The following is a 13,787-nucleotide window of genomic DNA, read 5'->3' as shown; positions in this document are numbered from 1 at the left end:
AGGAAGGAAGGAAGGAAGGAGAGAGACAGAGAGAGAGAGAGGAAGGAAGGAAGGAAGGAGAGAGACAGAGAGAGAGAGAGAGGAAGGAAGGAAGGAGAGAGACAGAGAGAGAGAGAGGAAGGAAGGAAGGAAGGAGAGAGACAGAGAGAGAGAGAGGAAGGAAGGAAGGAGAGAGACAGAGAGAGAGAGAGGAAGGAAGGAAGGAAGGAAGGAGAGAGACAGAGAGAGAGAGAGGAAGGAAGGAAGGAAGGAGAGAGACAGAGAGAGAGAGGAAGGAAGGAAGGAAGGAAGGAGAGAGACAGAGAGAGAGAGAGGAAGGAAGGAGAGAGACAGAGAGAGAGAGAGGAAGGAAGGAAGGAAGGAGAGAGACAGAGAGAGAGAGGAAGGAAGGAAGGAAGGAAGGAAGGAGAGAGACAGAGAGAGGAAGGAAGGAAGGAGAGAGACAGAGAGAGAGAGAGGAAGGAAGGAAGGAGAGAGACAGAGAGAGAGAGAGGAAGGAAGGAGAGAGACAGAGAGAGAGAGAGAGGAAGGAAGGAAGGAAGGAAGGAGAGAGACAGAGAGAGAGAAAGGAAGGACGGAAGGAAGGAAGGAGAGAGACAGAGAGAGAGAGAGGAAGGAAGGAAGGAAGGAAGGAGAGAGACAGAGAGAGAGAGAGAGAGAGGAAGGAAGGAAGGAGAGAGACAGAGAGAGAGAGAGGAAGGAAGGAAGGAAGGAAGGAGAGAGACAGAGAGAGAGAGAGGAAGGAAGGAAGGAAGGAAGGAGAGAGACAGAGAGAGAGAGAGAGAGGAAGGAAGGAAGGAGAGAGACAGAGAGAGAGAGAGGAAGGAAGGAAGGAAGGAAGGAGAGAGACAGAGAGAGAGAGAGAGAGGAAGGAAGGAAGGAGAGAGACAGAGAGAGAGAGAGGAAGGAAGGAAGGAAGGAAGGAGAGAGACAGAGAGAGAGAGAGGAAGGAAGGAGAGAGACAGAGAGAGAGAGAGGAAGGAAGGAGAGACACAGAGAGAGAGAGGAAGGAAGGAAGGAGAGAGACAGAGAGAGAGAGAGGAAGGAAGGAAGGAAGGAGAGAGATAGAGAGAGGAAGGAAGGAAGGAGAGAGATAGAGAGAGGAAGGAAGGAAGGAGAGAGATAGAGAGGAAGGAAGGAAGGAGAGAGATAGAGAGAGGAAGGAAGGAAGGAAGGAGAGAGATAGAGAGGAAGGAAGGAAGGAGAGAGATAGAGAGAGGAATGAAGGAAGGAGAGAGACAGAGAGAGACAGAGAGAGAGAGAGGAAGGAAGGAAGGAAGGAGAGAGAGAGAGAGAGAGGAAGGAAGGAAGGAGAGAGACAGAGAGAGAGAGAGGAAGGAAGGAAGGAAGGAGAGAGACAGAGAGAGAGAGGAAGGAAGGAAGGAAGGAAGGAAGGAGAGAGACAGAGAGAGAGAGAGGAAGGAAGGAAGGAAGGAGAGAGACAGAGAGAGAGGAAGGAAGGAGAGAGAGAGAGAGAGACTGACTGTGGGTAGATGTGCTGGCAGCGCTCCAGAGTCAGGTCTCCCAGCAGCTCGTCCATCCACTGTTTCCACTGGTGGGCGCGGTGGCGCAGCAGGGTGGCGCGCGGGTAGAGCAGCGCCACCGTGGCGTAGCTGTGCAGCTGCTCCAGACACCCGCGCAGGGCCCCACGGCGCTGCTGCAGCAGGGAGCCCACCTCCGCCTCCAGGCCCTCGCACTGGCTGATCAGGTGCGCCTGACCCGCGTTCTGCAGGAAGGAGGTGGCCGGCACGTAGCTGGGGGGGCCTAGGAGGGGTGAGGGAGGAGGAGTCAGCAAGGAGGTGGGGTTTGGGTGGAGGGGGTGGGGGGTTTAGAGTTATCCAGAAGGTGGGGTTTGGGTGGAGGGGGTGGGGGGTTTAGAGTTATCCAGAAGGTGGGGGTTTGGGTGGAGGGGGTGGGGGGTTTAGAGTTATCCAGAAGGTGGGGTTTGGGTGGAGGGGGTGGGGGGTTTAGAGTTATCCAGAAGGTGGGGGTTTGGGTGGAGGGGGTGGGGGGTTTAGAGTTATCCAGAAGGTGGGGGTTTGGGTGGAGGGGGTGGGGGGGTTTAGAGTTATCCAGAAGGTGGGGGTTTGGGTGGAGGGGGTGGGGGGTTTAGAGTTATCCAGAAGGTGGGGTTTGGGTGGAGGGGGTGGGGGGGTTTAGAGTTATCCTGAAGGTGGGGTTTGGGTGGAGGGGGTGGGGGGTTTAGAGTTATCCAGAAGGTGGGGGTTTGGGTGGAGGGGGTGGGGGGTTTAGAGTTATCCAGAAGGTGGGGGTTTGGGTGGAGGGGGTGGGGGGGTTTAGAGTTATCCAGAAGGTGGGGGTTTGGGTGGAGGGGGTGGGGGGTTTAGAGTTATCCAGAAGGTGGGGTTTGGGTGGAGGGGGTGGGGGGGTTTAGAGTTATCCAGAAGGTGGGGTTTGGGTGGAGGGGGTGGGGGGTTTAGAGTTATCCTGAAGGTGGGGGTTTGGGTGGAGGGGGGTTTAGAGTTATCCAGAAGGTGGGGGTTTGGGTGGAGGGGGTGGGGGGTTTAGAGTTATCCAGAAGGTGGGGTTTGGGTGGAGGGGGTGGGGGGTTTAGAGTTATCCAGAAGGTGGGGTTTGGGTGGAGGAGGATGTGGGGGGGTTGAAGAGTCCGATGGTTGGGGTTGAGCTCAAGAGTTTTAGGGTTGAAGCCTCAGGAACAGGAACGGACATGAAGGGATTGGGTTCTGGGTGGAAAATGCTTGTGTTCCCATCAGTTACATCTCTCAAGGTCCTGCTGACACACACACACACACACGCACACGCATACACACGCGCGTAGGGGCGCTCGCTCACCCAGGTCTATGGGGCTGCTGATGTCCTGCAGCAGGCTGGCCAGCTGCGTGGCCTCCAGGCTGGAGAAGGCGGCCTGGTACTGGGAGATCCACGTGTCCAGGTCCGCCAGCTTGCCCTGGATGGCCTCCTGCGCCGTGCGCTGGCGGGACTGGAGCTGGGTGTGTTCAGAGTACCTGCGCCCGGACACACGGAGGACAGATCAGGGTTAGAATAGTTTTGCTTTTTTCATTAGTTTTTATTTTTATATCGTTTTAACGTTTTGTGTTCAATTTCAGTTTAGTTTTAATTAGTTTTTAAAGCAGATTTGCTAGTTTAGTTTAGTTTTTATTTTTTGATAATGCTTAGTTTTAGTTTAGTTTTTATTAGTTTCAGTATTAGTTTTAGTTTGTTTTTGTCTGCGCTAGCCTGGTGAGACCATCCTGATCTCGTGAGCTCACGTTGATTCACTCCGTGTGAAACAAACCATCTGGTTCACGTCAGGTTACTCCTGCACAGAGACACAGCTAAAGAACATGGAGGATAGATTTAATATCCACCCAAAATACTAGGCCTATGTATGAAATGAAAAAGACTAAAACTAAGGATATTAAACTACAATTTTAGTTTATTTTAGTTAGTTTTTTAAACACACAATACAGTTTTAGTTAGTTATCGTTTTTTTGTAATTCTAGTTATTAGGTATGTAAGTCTAGTTTTTATTATTTTTATTTATTTTTTATTTCAGTTAACTAAAATGTTTTTCACACCTAGTTTTCGTTTTTTAGTTAGTTTTCGTTAACTATAATAACCTTGGGACAGATGAGCGCTTAACGCTCGATACATCTCGAACGCTGTAGCTCCTGAGAGAGGAAGCCCCCCCTGGCTGCCCTCTGACCTGTGCTCCAGGGTGAGGAGGGGGTGGTCGGGCCTCTCGGCGCCCTCCAGGAAGGCCATCTCCTCCAGCAGCGTGGCCTGCAGCGTCTGACCCTGGGTCAGCTGCTGGTTCAGGGCCAGGTACTCCTCCACCGCCGCCTCCACCTGGGGCAGCACGCTCAGCATCTCCTCACGGTTCTTGAACCAGTTCACCTGCGCGCGCACACACACACACACACACACACACACACGGGCGCGCACACACACGCACAGATACGGGCGCGCACACACACGGATACGCGCACACACACACACACACACAACGCAAGGGTGAGAGAAATGGTTCCGAGAGGGTTCATGAGTCATTCTACTGGACACGCACTTCAGCTTGGTAACCATCTTTATTACTTCCTCCATTCTGAATCTGAATGAGTAAGGGACTCAATCACATGAATCAATCACTCAATCCTCTCTCACTCTGAAATGTAATTTAATGTAATGTATTGCTTCATAAATGTTCTTAGCCGGTAGACAAACATACTCCAGGAGCTTGATCGCCTTGTTGAGAGGGGTCAGGGAAGAATTATTACAGCTCACTTATCTGGCCCCCGGGTGATTACTGTTTTTTTGCTTCCCTTTGGAATATGTAGGGGTGGGATGTCTGCCTCTTGTTCTCTGTAAAGCGCATTGTGTTGCCTCTGGGTATGAAATGCGCAATACAAATAAAGCTTTGATTGATTGATTGATTGATGAGAACATAAATAACTCTCCCACCTTGATCTCAGCCACGCGCGAGGAGAACAGCGAGCGCGTGATGTCGCGCTCCATCTCCCTCTTGCTCTGCTTGCTCTCCGCCTGTTGGCCGCCGCCCCCGTAGACGGCGCCCGCGAAGCCCACCTCGCCGCCGGCCGTCCAGTCCACCAGGGGGTCGTACACGAAGGCCTCCAGCAGCGTCAGCAGCGTCTCGCGGCCCCGACGCATCATCTGCACCACCTGGTGGACCACGAGGTAAGTTCAGTGGAAATCCCTGGGCAGATCACTGACTATATCCCTGGGAAGATCACTGACTATCCCTGGGAAGATCACTGACTATATCCCTGGGAAGATCACTGACTATATCCCTGGGCAGATCACAGACTATGGCTGCGTTCCGAATCGCATACTTCTACTTCTTACTACCAGTACCTACTACAGCTGCCCTTAGAAAGTACGTACTTTGCTAGCAGTAGGCATCCAATTGGGACATACTACCTTGTCATAACTTTGCGCCTTGAAATTAGCCCACATCCGTCGCTGTCCATAACGCGACATTCGTCTACAGCTGTCAACTCGCGCATGTGACGCACATTACCGCTGCGCAAAGGATTGTGGGTCAGAATAGCCAGAAAAGCCTGCTGGCGTGCATACTGCAAAATACGACCGGATGTAGTAGGTCATCCTGGTACTTTTGCCATACTGCATGTGGCATACTATGTATTGGGACATACTACATTCTGTTTTGGCATACTATATAGTAGGGTAGTAGGCGATTCGGAACGCAGCCTATATCCCTGGGCAGATCACAGACTATATCCCTGGGCAGATCACTGACTATATCCCTGGGCAGATCAGTGACTATATCCCTGGGCAGATCACTGACTATATCCTTGGGCAGATCACTGACTATATCCCTGGGAAGATCACAGACTATATCCCTGGGCAGATCACTGACTATATCCCTGGGCAGATCACTGACTATATCCCTGGGCAGATCACTGACTATATCCTTGGGCAGATCACTGACTATATCCCTGGGCAGATCACTGACTATATCCCTGGGCAGATCACTGACTATATCCCTGGGCAGATCACTGACTATATCCCTGGGCAGATCACTGACTATATCCCTGGGCAGATCACTGACTATATCCCTGGGCAGATCACTGACTATATCCGTGGGCACCGGACCTGTTCGCAGGAGACTCTGAAGATGCCCTCCACCCCCGTCACGCCCAGGGCAGTCTCGATATTGTGGGTCATGCGGAACGGCACCTTCTCAGGCACACGCAGGCTCTTCCCTGTGGGTGGGGGCGGACACACACACACACACACACACACACACACACACACACACACACACAAACACACACACACACGTCAATGTACTGTACACAGGTGAACACACATTTGTGCCAGTCTGGTTAAAAACCCTTACCCTTCTCAAAGCAGACGTTGTAGTCGATGTGCACCACCTCCCCGGTTGTCATGTCAATCAGGACGTTGTCCAGGTGACGGTCACCGAGGCCGATGATGTAGCCCACCATTGACATCACAGCGGTGGACCTGGCGTAGGACTGCAGGGCGAAAGAGAACAAGGTTTCAGTCAGGAGGACCCGAGTGAGCCCCGGTTGACCTATAACCCCTGGATAACCTTTGACCCCAACAAACTACCCAATGATAGAGAGCGGAGTCACTGCCCATTTTTCGCTGCAGGCTCAAAACTCACCTCTTCAAGAAGTCATACCCAGACTCTTCCTCTTAAAGGCATAACAGCAATTTTCACTTTTTGAGTTTGCTCTTAGTTACGTGTTTAGAAAGGAGGTGCTCTTAGTTACGTGTTTAGAAAGGAGGTGCTCTTAGTTACGTGTTTAGAAAGGAGGTGCTCTTAGTCACTTGTTTAGAAAGGAGGTGCTCTTAGTCACGTGTTTAGAAAGGAGGTGCTCTTAGTTACGTGTTTAGAAAGGAGGTGCTCTTAGTTACGTGTTTAGAAAGGAGGTGCTCTTAGTCACGTGTTTAGAAAGGAGGTGCTCTTAGTCACTTGTTTAGAAAGGAGGTGCTCTTAGTTACGTGTTTAGAAAGGTGCTCTTAGTTACGTGTTTAGAAAGGAGGTGCTCTTATTCACTTGTTTAGAAAGGAGGTGCTCTTAGTCACTTGTTTAGAAAGGAGATGCTCTTAGTCACTTGTTTAGAAAGGAGGTGCTCTTAGTCACTTGTTTAGAAAGGAGGTGCTCTTAGTCACTTGTTTAGAAAGGAGGTGCTCTTAGTCACTTGTTTAGAAAGGAGATGCTCGTGAGTTCTGGCCATTAGTGGTACAACCACCTACGTGAAATGCAATTATTGTCTCTTTGGATAAAAGCATTTGCTAAACGCCTGTAAAGTAATGTAATGAACCCTTTCCAGCTCACCCGAGCCACCCTAAATCACTCACTTGGTAAAGCCTTGACCTTTCACCCCTCGTCCAGCTCACCTGAGCCACCCTAAATCACTCACTTGGTAAAGCCTTGACCTTTCACCCCTCGTCCAGCTCACCTGCGTCACCCTCCACCACTCGCTGGGCGTGGTGCAGGAACACCACAGCTCCTTGGCCAGCAGGTTGGGGGGCGTGGCCTCCATCAGTTCCTTCAGCACGTCCCTCATCACGCTGAGAGGCCAATCGCGCCGCGACACGTCCAGGCTGAGGCCCACGGCTTTGAGGGCGGGGCCAATCTTGCTGTAGTAGAGCTCGCTGGGGCGGGGCACCAGGGGGAGGGGCGGGGCCTGCTGCTGGAACGAGTCCTGCGCCTGAAGAGCACGTCAGTCAAGTTTATTTATAAAGGGGGGATGAAAAAAGGAGGTTGTGAGAAAAACACGTAAATGGGGAAACGGGAGGATGTCACACCCTAAAGGGAGACACAAATCTAGCTACCCCCTGACCTCTGCTAGCTACCCCCTGACCTCTACTAGCTACCCCCTGACCTCTGCTAGCTACCCCCTGACCTCTGCTAGCTACCCCCTGACCTCTGCTAGCTACCCCCTGACCTCTGCTAGCTACCCCCTGACCTCTACTAGCTACCCCCTGACCTCTGCGAGCTACCCCCTGACCTCTGCGAGCTACCCCCTGACCTCTGCGAGCTACCCCCTGACCTCTACTAGCTACTCTCTGACCTCTGCTAGCTACCCCCTGACCTCTACTAGCTACCCCCTGACCTCTGCTAGCTACCCCCTGACCTCTACTAGCTACCTCCTGACCTCTACTAGCTACCTCCTGACCTCTACTAGCTACCCTCTGACCTCTACTAGCTACCCTCTGACCTCTACTAGCTACCCTCTGACCTCTACTAGCTGACCTCTACTAGCTGACCTCTACTAGCTACCTCCTGACCTCTACTAGCTGACCTCTACTAGCTGACCTCTACTAGCTACCCTCTGACCTCTACTAGCTGACCTCTACTAGCTGACCTCTACTAGCTACCCTCTGACCTCTACTAGCTGACCTCTACTAGCTGACCTCTACTAGCTACCTCCTGACCTCTACTAGCTGACCTCTACTAGCTACCTCCTGACCTCTACTAGCTACCTCCTGACCTCTACTAGCTACCTTCTGACCTCTACTAGCTACCTTCTGACCTCTACTAGCTGACCTCTACTAGCTACCTCCTGACCTCTACTAGCTACCCTCTGACCTCTACTAGCTGACCTCTACTAGCTACCTCCTGACCTCTACTAGCTACCTCCTGACCTCTACTAGCTGACCTCTACTAGCTACCTCCTGACCTCTACTAGCTGACCTCTACTAGCTACCTTCTGACCTCTACTAGCTACCTCCTGACCTCTACTAGCTGACCTCTACTAGCTACCTCCTGACCTCTACTACCCTCTGACCTCTACCACTTGCAGATGCCCTCTGACCTCTACTACCTTCTGCGCCTGGAGCACGGCCTCCCTCTGCTGCCAGCGCTTGTAGAGCCCAAAGAGCGGCGTGGCGCCGTCCACCCATTGGATGAGCCCGGAGCGCGTGCCCAGCGGCGTGACGGAGTAGTGGCGGGCGTGGAAGCGCGGGCTCTCCTGCTGGTTGACCTTGGTGAACATGGTGTTGACGATGGACAGGAACTGCATGATGCGCTCGTCAAGGTGGAGGTCCTCCAGGCCTGGGAGAGAGGGAGGGAGGAGGAGATAGAGAGAGAGGGAGGAGGGGGAGATAGAGAGAGAGGGAGGGAGGAGGAGATAGAGAGAGAGGGAGGAGGAGATAGAGAGAGAGGGAGGAGGAGATAGAGAGAGGGAGGAGGAGATAGAGAGAGACGGAGGAGGAGATGGAGAGAGAGGGAGGAGGAGATAGAGAGAGAGGGAGGAGGGGGAGATAGAGAGAGAGGGAGGGAGGAGGAGATAGAGAGAGGGAGGAGGGGGAGATAGAGAGAGAGGGAGGGAGGAGGAGATAGAGAGAGAGGGAGGGAGGAGGAGATAGAGAGAGAGGGAGGAGGGGGAGATAGAGAGAGAGGGAGGAGGGTTAAGGAAAAGAAGGGGGAATGAACGGGAGCGAGAGGAATATGAATCAGACCAACTTCACCCAGATTCAATTGGAGTGAAGTGCAACGCTGAGAGGCCCCTCACCTTTGAAGAGGTAGGGGTAGTTGCGTCCGTCCGAGCCCAGGAAGTGCAGCTTCTTGGGCTTGGTCTTGGTGGGCAGGATGGTGATGGTGTTGCCCACGCTCTGGATGGTGACGGCATCGGTGGCCGACACCTCGCCCGGCAGCGCCATCTGGGTGGCGGCCATGGCGGCCAGGCGGGGGCTGATCTGGTCCAGGCGCAGCAGGTAGCTGGCCCTCTTCTGCGCCCTCTGCTGGAGGCTCAGCATGATCTAGAAGGGGGGGGGGGGCAAAGAGGACTACATATTCACAATCCACTGCAGGGGAACACACACAATTACACACACAATTACACACACCGACACTCGTCTGAAAGTGAGTTTCACTCACACACGCGCGCACACGCTCACGTACGTACACACACACTTCAAAGCTAGGTCTCTCTCCCTGCACACACACACCTGTTTGAAGGGCAGCCAGCTGCTGGCGGGGCTGGCCGGGTTGTGGGGGCTCCTCAGCCGGTCCAGGGCGGTCTGGAGGGGCTCGCCGTAGGTCTGCTGGAACCAGGTCTCGTGGGGCGTCTCGGCCGGCGCCGCCGTGATGCTGCGCACGTGGTCCAGGGCGAACACCACGGGACGCATCAGCGCAGAGTGCTTCTCTCGCATGATCGCCATCTTCTCCTCCCTCCGGGAGAACGACACAAACACAGGCTGGTTTATCCTTCTGAACCCTAACCCTGACCCTAACCCTGACACAAACACAGGCTGGTTTATCCTTCTGAACCCTAACCCTAACCCTGACCCTGACCCTAACCCTGACACAAACACAGGCTGGTTTATCCTTCTGAACCCTAACCCTAACCCTGACACAAACACAGGCTGGTTTATCCTTCTGAACCCTAACCCTGACCCTAACCCTGACACAAACACAGGCTGGTTTATCCTTCTGAACCCTAACCCTAACCCTGACCCTGACCCTAACCCTGACACAAACACAGGCTGGTTTATCCTTCTGAACCCTAACCCTAACCCTGACACAAACACAGGCTGGTTTATCCTTCTGAACCCTAACCCTAACCCTGACCCTAACCCTGACACAAACACAGGCTGGTTTATCCTTCTGAACCCTAACCCTATCTTCTCCTCCCTCGGGGAGAACGACACAAACACAGGCTGGTTTATCCTTCTGGACCCTAACCCTAACCCTGACCCTGACCCTGACCCTGACCCTGACCCTAACCCTAACCCTAACCCTCTATCCAAGAGCCAATGGTCAGGATGATGTCTGCAGGAGTTAAAGCTCTGTCCACCTCAGATTAGATCAGCAGCCATTCTGAATACACCATCAATGATCAGGAAAAACATGGATATGGTGTGTGTGTGTGTGTGTGAGTGCGCGCGTGTGTGAGAGTGACCGTGTGTGTGCACGTGCGTGAGCGTGTGTGTGTGTGAGTGAGCATGTGTGTGTTTGTGTGTGTGAGTGCGTGTGTGAGTGAGCATGTGTGTGTGCGTGAGTGAGTGTGTGTGTGTGTGAGCGAGCGTGTGCGTGTGTGTGTGAGTGAGAATGTGTGAGTGTGTGTGTGTGCATGTGTGTGTGTGCATGTGTGTGTGTGCATGTGTGTGAGCGTGTGTGTGTGAGTGAGCATGTGTGTGTGAGTGAGCATGTGTGTGTGTGAGAGTGTGTGTGTGTGTGTGTGTGTGTGTGTGTGTGTGTGAGAGTGTGTGTGTGTGTGTGAGTGTGTGTGTGTGTGTGCGTGTGTGTGTGTGTGCGTCAGACTGACTTGCGCAGTGTGTTGTTGCTCTGGACTCTCTTGACCTCGTCCTCCAGCTGTTGGACACGGCGCAGGACGTGCATGTGCTGCTGCTGCAGGACGCCCAGCCAGAGCTCGTCCCACAGGACCGTCACGCGCCGCAGCTCCCCCACCAGCATCTGCACCTGAGGACAGGACAGGGTCACCCTCTGAGAGGACAGGACAGGGTCACCCTCTGAGAGGACAGGACAGGGTCACCCTCTGAGAGGACAGGACAGGGTCACCCTCTGAGAGGACAGGACAGGGTCACCCTCTGAGAGGACAGGACAGGGTCACCCTCTGAGAGGACAGGACAGGGTCACCCTCTGAGAGGACAGGGTCACCCTCTGAGGACAGGACAGGGTCACCCTCTGAGAGGACAGGACAGGGTCACCCTCTGAGGACAGGACAGGGTCACCCTCTGAGAGGACAGGACAGGGTCACCCTCTGAGGACAGGACAGGGTCACCCTCTGAGAGGACAGGACAGGGTCACCCTCTGAGGACAGGACAGGGTCACCCTCTGAGGACAGGACAGGGTCACCCTCTGAGGACAGGACAGGGTCACCCTCTGAGGACAGGACAGGGTCACCCTCTGAGGACAGGACAGGGTCACCCTCTGAGAGGACAGGACAGGGTCACCCTCTGAGAGGACAGGACAGGGTCACCCTCTGAGGACAGGACAGGGTCACCCTCTGAGGACAGGACAGGGTCACCCTCTGAGAGGACAGGACAGGGTCGCCCTCTGAGAGGACAGGACAGGGTCACCCTCTGAGGACAGGACAGGGTCACCCTCTGAGAGGACAGGACAGGGTCACCCTCTGAGAGGACAGGACAGGGTCACCCTCTGAGAGGACAGGACAGGGTCACCCTCTGAGGACAGGACACGGTCACCCTCTGAGAGGACAGGACAGGGTCACCCTCTGAGGACAGGGTCACCCTCTGAGGACAGGACATATGTCCCATACATTATATAGGAAAACGCTACACTGACAGTCATTTTTAGGGCTACACACAGAAATTAAGCATTTAATCCAAATAAGATGGACTGAAACGGGCGTGACTGTGCCCCTTTAATACCGAGACCTGGGTCCCTCTGGGTCCCTCTGGGTCCCTACACGAGGGTCTCACTACCGAGACCTGGGTCCCTCTGGGTCCCTCTGGGTCCCTCTGGGTCCCTACACAAGGGCCTCACTACCGAGACCTGGGTCCCTCTGGGTCCCTCTGGGTCCCTCTGGGTCCCTCTGGGTCCCTCTGGGTCCCTACACAAGGGCCTCACTACCGAGACCTGGGTCCCTCTGGGTCCCTCTGGGTCCCTCTGGGTCCCTCTGGGTCCCTCTGGGTCCCTACACAAGGGTCTCACTACCGAGACCTGCGTCCCTTCACCACGGTCTCACTAGGTATGCATGGATACACATGCATCCCAATATGTGCAGACCAAGGTTATTATAGTTTACGAAAACTAACTAAAAAACGAAAACTAGGTGTGAAAAAACATTTTAGTTAACTGAAATAAAAATAAAAACTAGGCTTTACAAAAAAACGATAACTAACTAAAACTGTATTGTGTGTTTACAAAACTAACTAAAATAAACTAAAATTGTAGAGAAAATGTCCTTAGTTTTAGTCTTTTTCATTTCATACATAAGCCTAGTATTTTGGGTGGATATTAAATCTATCCTCCATGTTCTTTAGCTGTGTCCTGCGCAGAAGTAATCTGACGTTCGCCAGATGGTTTGTTTCACACGGAGTGAAACAACGTGAGCTCACGAGATCAGGATAGTCTCACGAGGCTAGCGCAGAAGAAAACAAACTAATACTGAAACTAATAAAAACTACACTAAAACTAAGCATTATCAAAAAATAAAAAATAAACTAAACTAGCAAATCTGCTTCAAAAACGAATTAAAACTAAACTGAAATTGAACACAAAAAGTTAAAACGATATAAAAATAAAAACTAATGAAAAAAGCAAAACTATTATAACCCTGGTGCAGACGTCCATGTGCAAGGACACACTCAACCCGTCGGGGGACACACTGCGGTGATGGGGGATCATTTACCTGCAGCACCATGGTTGGGTTGGCGGCAGACAGCTTGTCTACTATCTTGCTGTAGCAGTCCTGCATCATGGCCTGGTCCTGGCTAGAGCACAGCGCCAGCTCCTCGCCCCGCCCACCGCTCTCCTGGGAGGCGGGGTCACTGTCCGTCTGCTCCTCCCCCTCACACAGGCCCTCCCCCTCCATGTTGCCCAGGAAGGTGGGCAGAGCTGAGGGAAGCTTGTTGCCTAGAGACACAAAGCAGAGTTAGGGTTAGGGTAGGGTTAGGGTAGGGTTAGGATAGGGTTAGGATAGGGTTAGGATAGGGTTAGGATAGGGTTAGGATAGGGTTAGGATAGGGATAGGGTAGGGTTAGGATAGGGTTAGGATAGGGTTAGGATAGGGTTAGGGTAGGGTTAGGGTAGGGTTAGGATAGGGTTAGGATAGGGTTAGGGTAGGGTGAGGATAGGGTAGGGTTAGGATAGGGTTAGGATAGGGTTAGGGTAGGGTGAGGATAGGGTTAGGATAGGGTTAGGATAGGGTTAGGATAGGGTTAGGGTAGGGTTAGGGTAGGGTGAGGATAGGGTTAGGATAGGGTTATGATAGGGTAGGGTTAGGGTAGGGTTAGGATAGGGTTAGGATAGGGTTAGGGTAGGGTGAGGATAGGGTTAGGATAGGGTTAGGATAGGGTTAGGATAGGGTTAGGGTAGGGTTAGGGTAGGGTGAGGATAGGGTTAGGATAGGGTTAGGGTAGGGTTAGGGTAGGGTGAGGATAGGGTTAGGATAGGGTTAGGATAGGGTTAGGGTAGGGTAAGGATAGGGTTAGGATAGGGTTAGGGTAGGGTTAGGGTAGGGTTAGGGTAGGGTTAGGGTAGGGTTGGGATAGGGTTAGGATAGGGTTAGGATAGGGTTAGGGTAGGGTAAGGATAGGGTTAGGATAGGGTTGGGATAGGGTTGGGATAGGGTTAGGATAGG

General features: G+C 52.9%; 1 protein-coding gene across 1 annotated transcript in view; it reads right to left on the bottom strand.

Annotated features, from left to right (window-relative positions):
- The window catches only part of smg1 (SMG1 nonsense mediated mRNA decay associated PI3K related kinase), a 61,142-nt gene that overhangs the window by 14,219 nt on the left and 33,136 nt on the right, over positions 1 to 13,787 (bottom strand). The window contains exons 22-33 of the mRNA XM_084461030.1: positions 12,837 to 13,060; positions 10,767 to 10,921; positions 9,448 to 9,670; positions 9,012 to 9,258; positions 8,322 to 8,551; positions 6,954 to 7,205; positions 5,861 to 5,999; positions 5,614 to 5,723; positions 4,441 to 4,659; positions 3,689 to 3,879; positions 2,815 to 2,987; positions 1,485 to 1,764 (exon numbers count right to left, since the gene is read on the bottom strand). Of these exons, the coding sequence (XP_084317156.1) occupies positions 1,485 to 1,764; positions 2,815 to 2,987; positions 3,689 to 3,879; positions 4,441 to 4,659; positions 5,614 to 5,723; positions 5,861 to 5,999; positions 6,954 to 7,205; positions 8,322 to 8,551; positions 9,012 to 9,258; positions 9,448 to 9,670; positions 10,767 to 10,921; positions 12,837 to 13,060 (2,443 nt within the window). The remainder of the gene's footprint in view (positions 1 to 1,484; positions 1,765 to 2,814; positions 2,988 to 3,688; positions 3,880 to 4,440; positions 4,660 to 5,613; positions 5,724 to 5,860; positions 6,000 to 6,953; positions 7,206 to 8,321; positions 8,552 to 9,011; positions 9,259 to 9,447; positions 9,671 to 10,766; positions 10,922 to 12,836; positions 13,061 to 13,787) is intronic.

This window comes from Borostomias antarcticus, assembly GCF_949987555.1.
Source record: "Borostomias antarcticus genome assembly, chromosome: 35".
Taxonomy (NCBI): Eukaryota; Metazoa; Chordata; class Actinopteri; order Stomiiformes; family Stomiidae; genus Borostomias; species Borostomias antarcticus.
The sequence above is the reverse complement of the archived record's forward strand: the minus strand, read 5'-3'. Positions and strand labels throughout refer to the sequence as shown.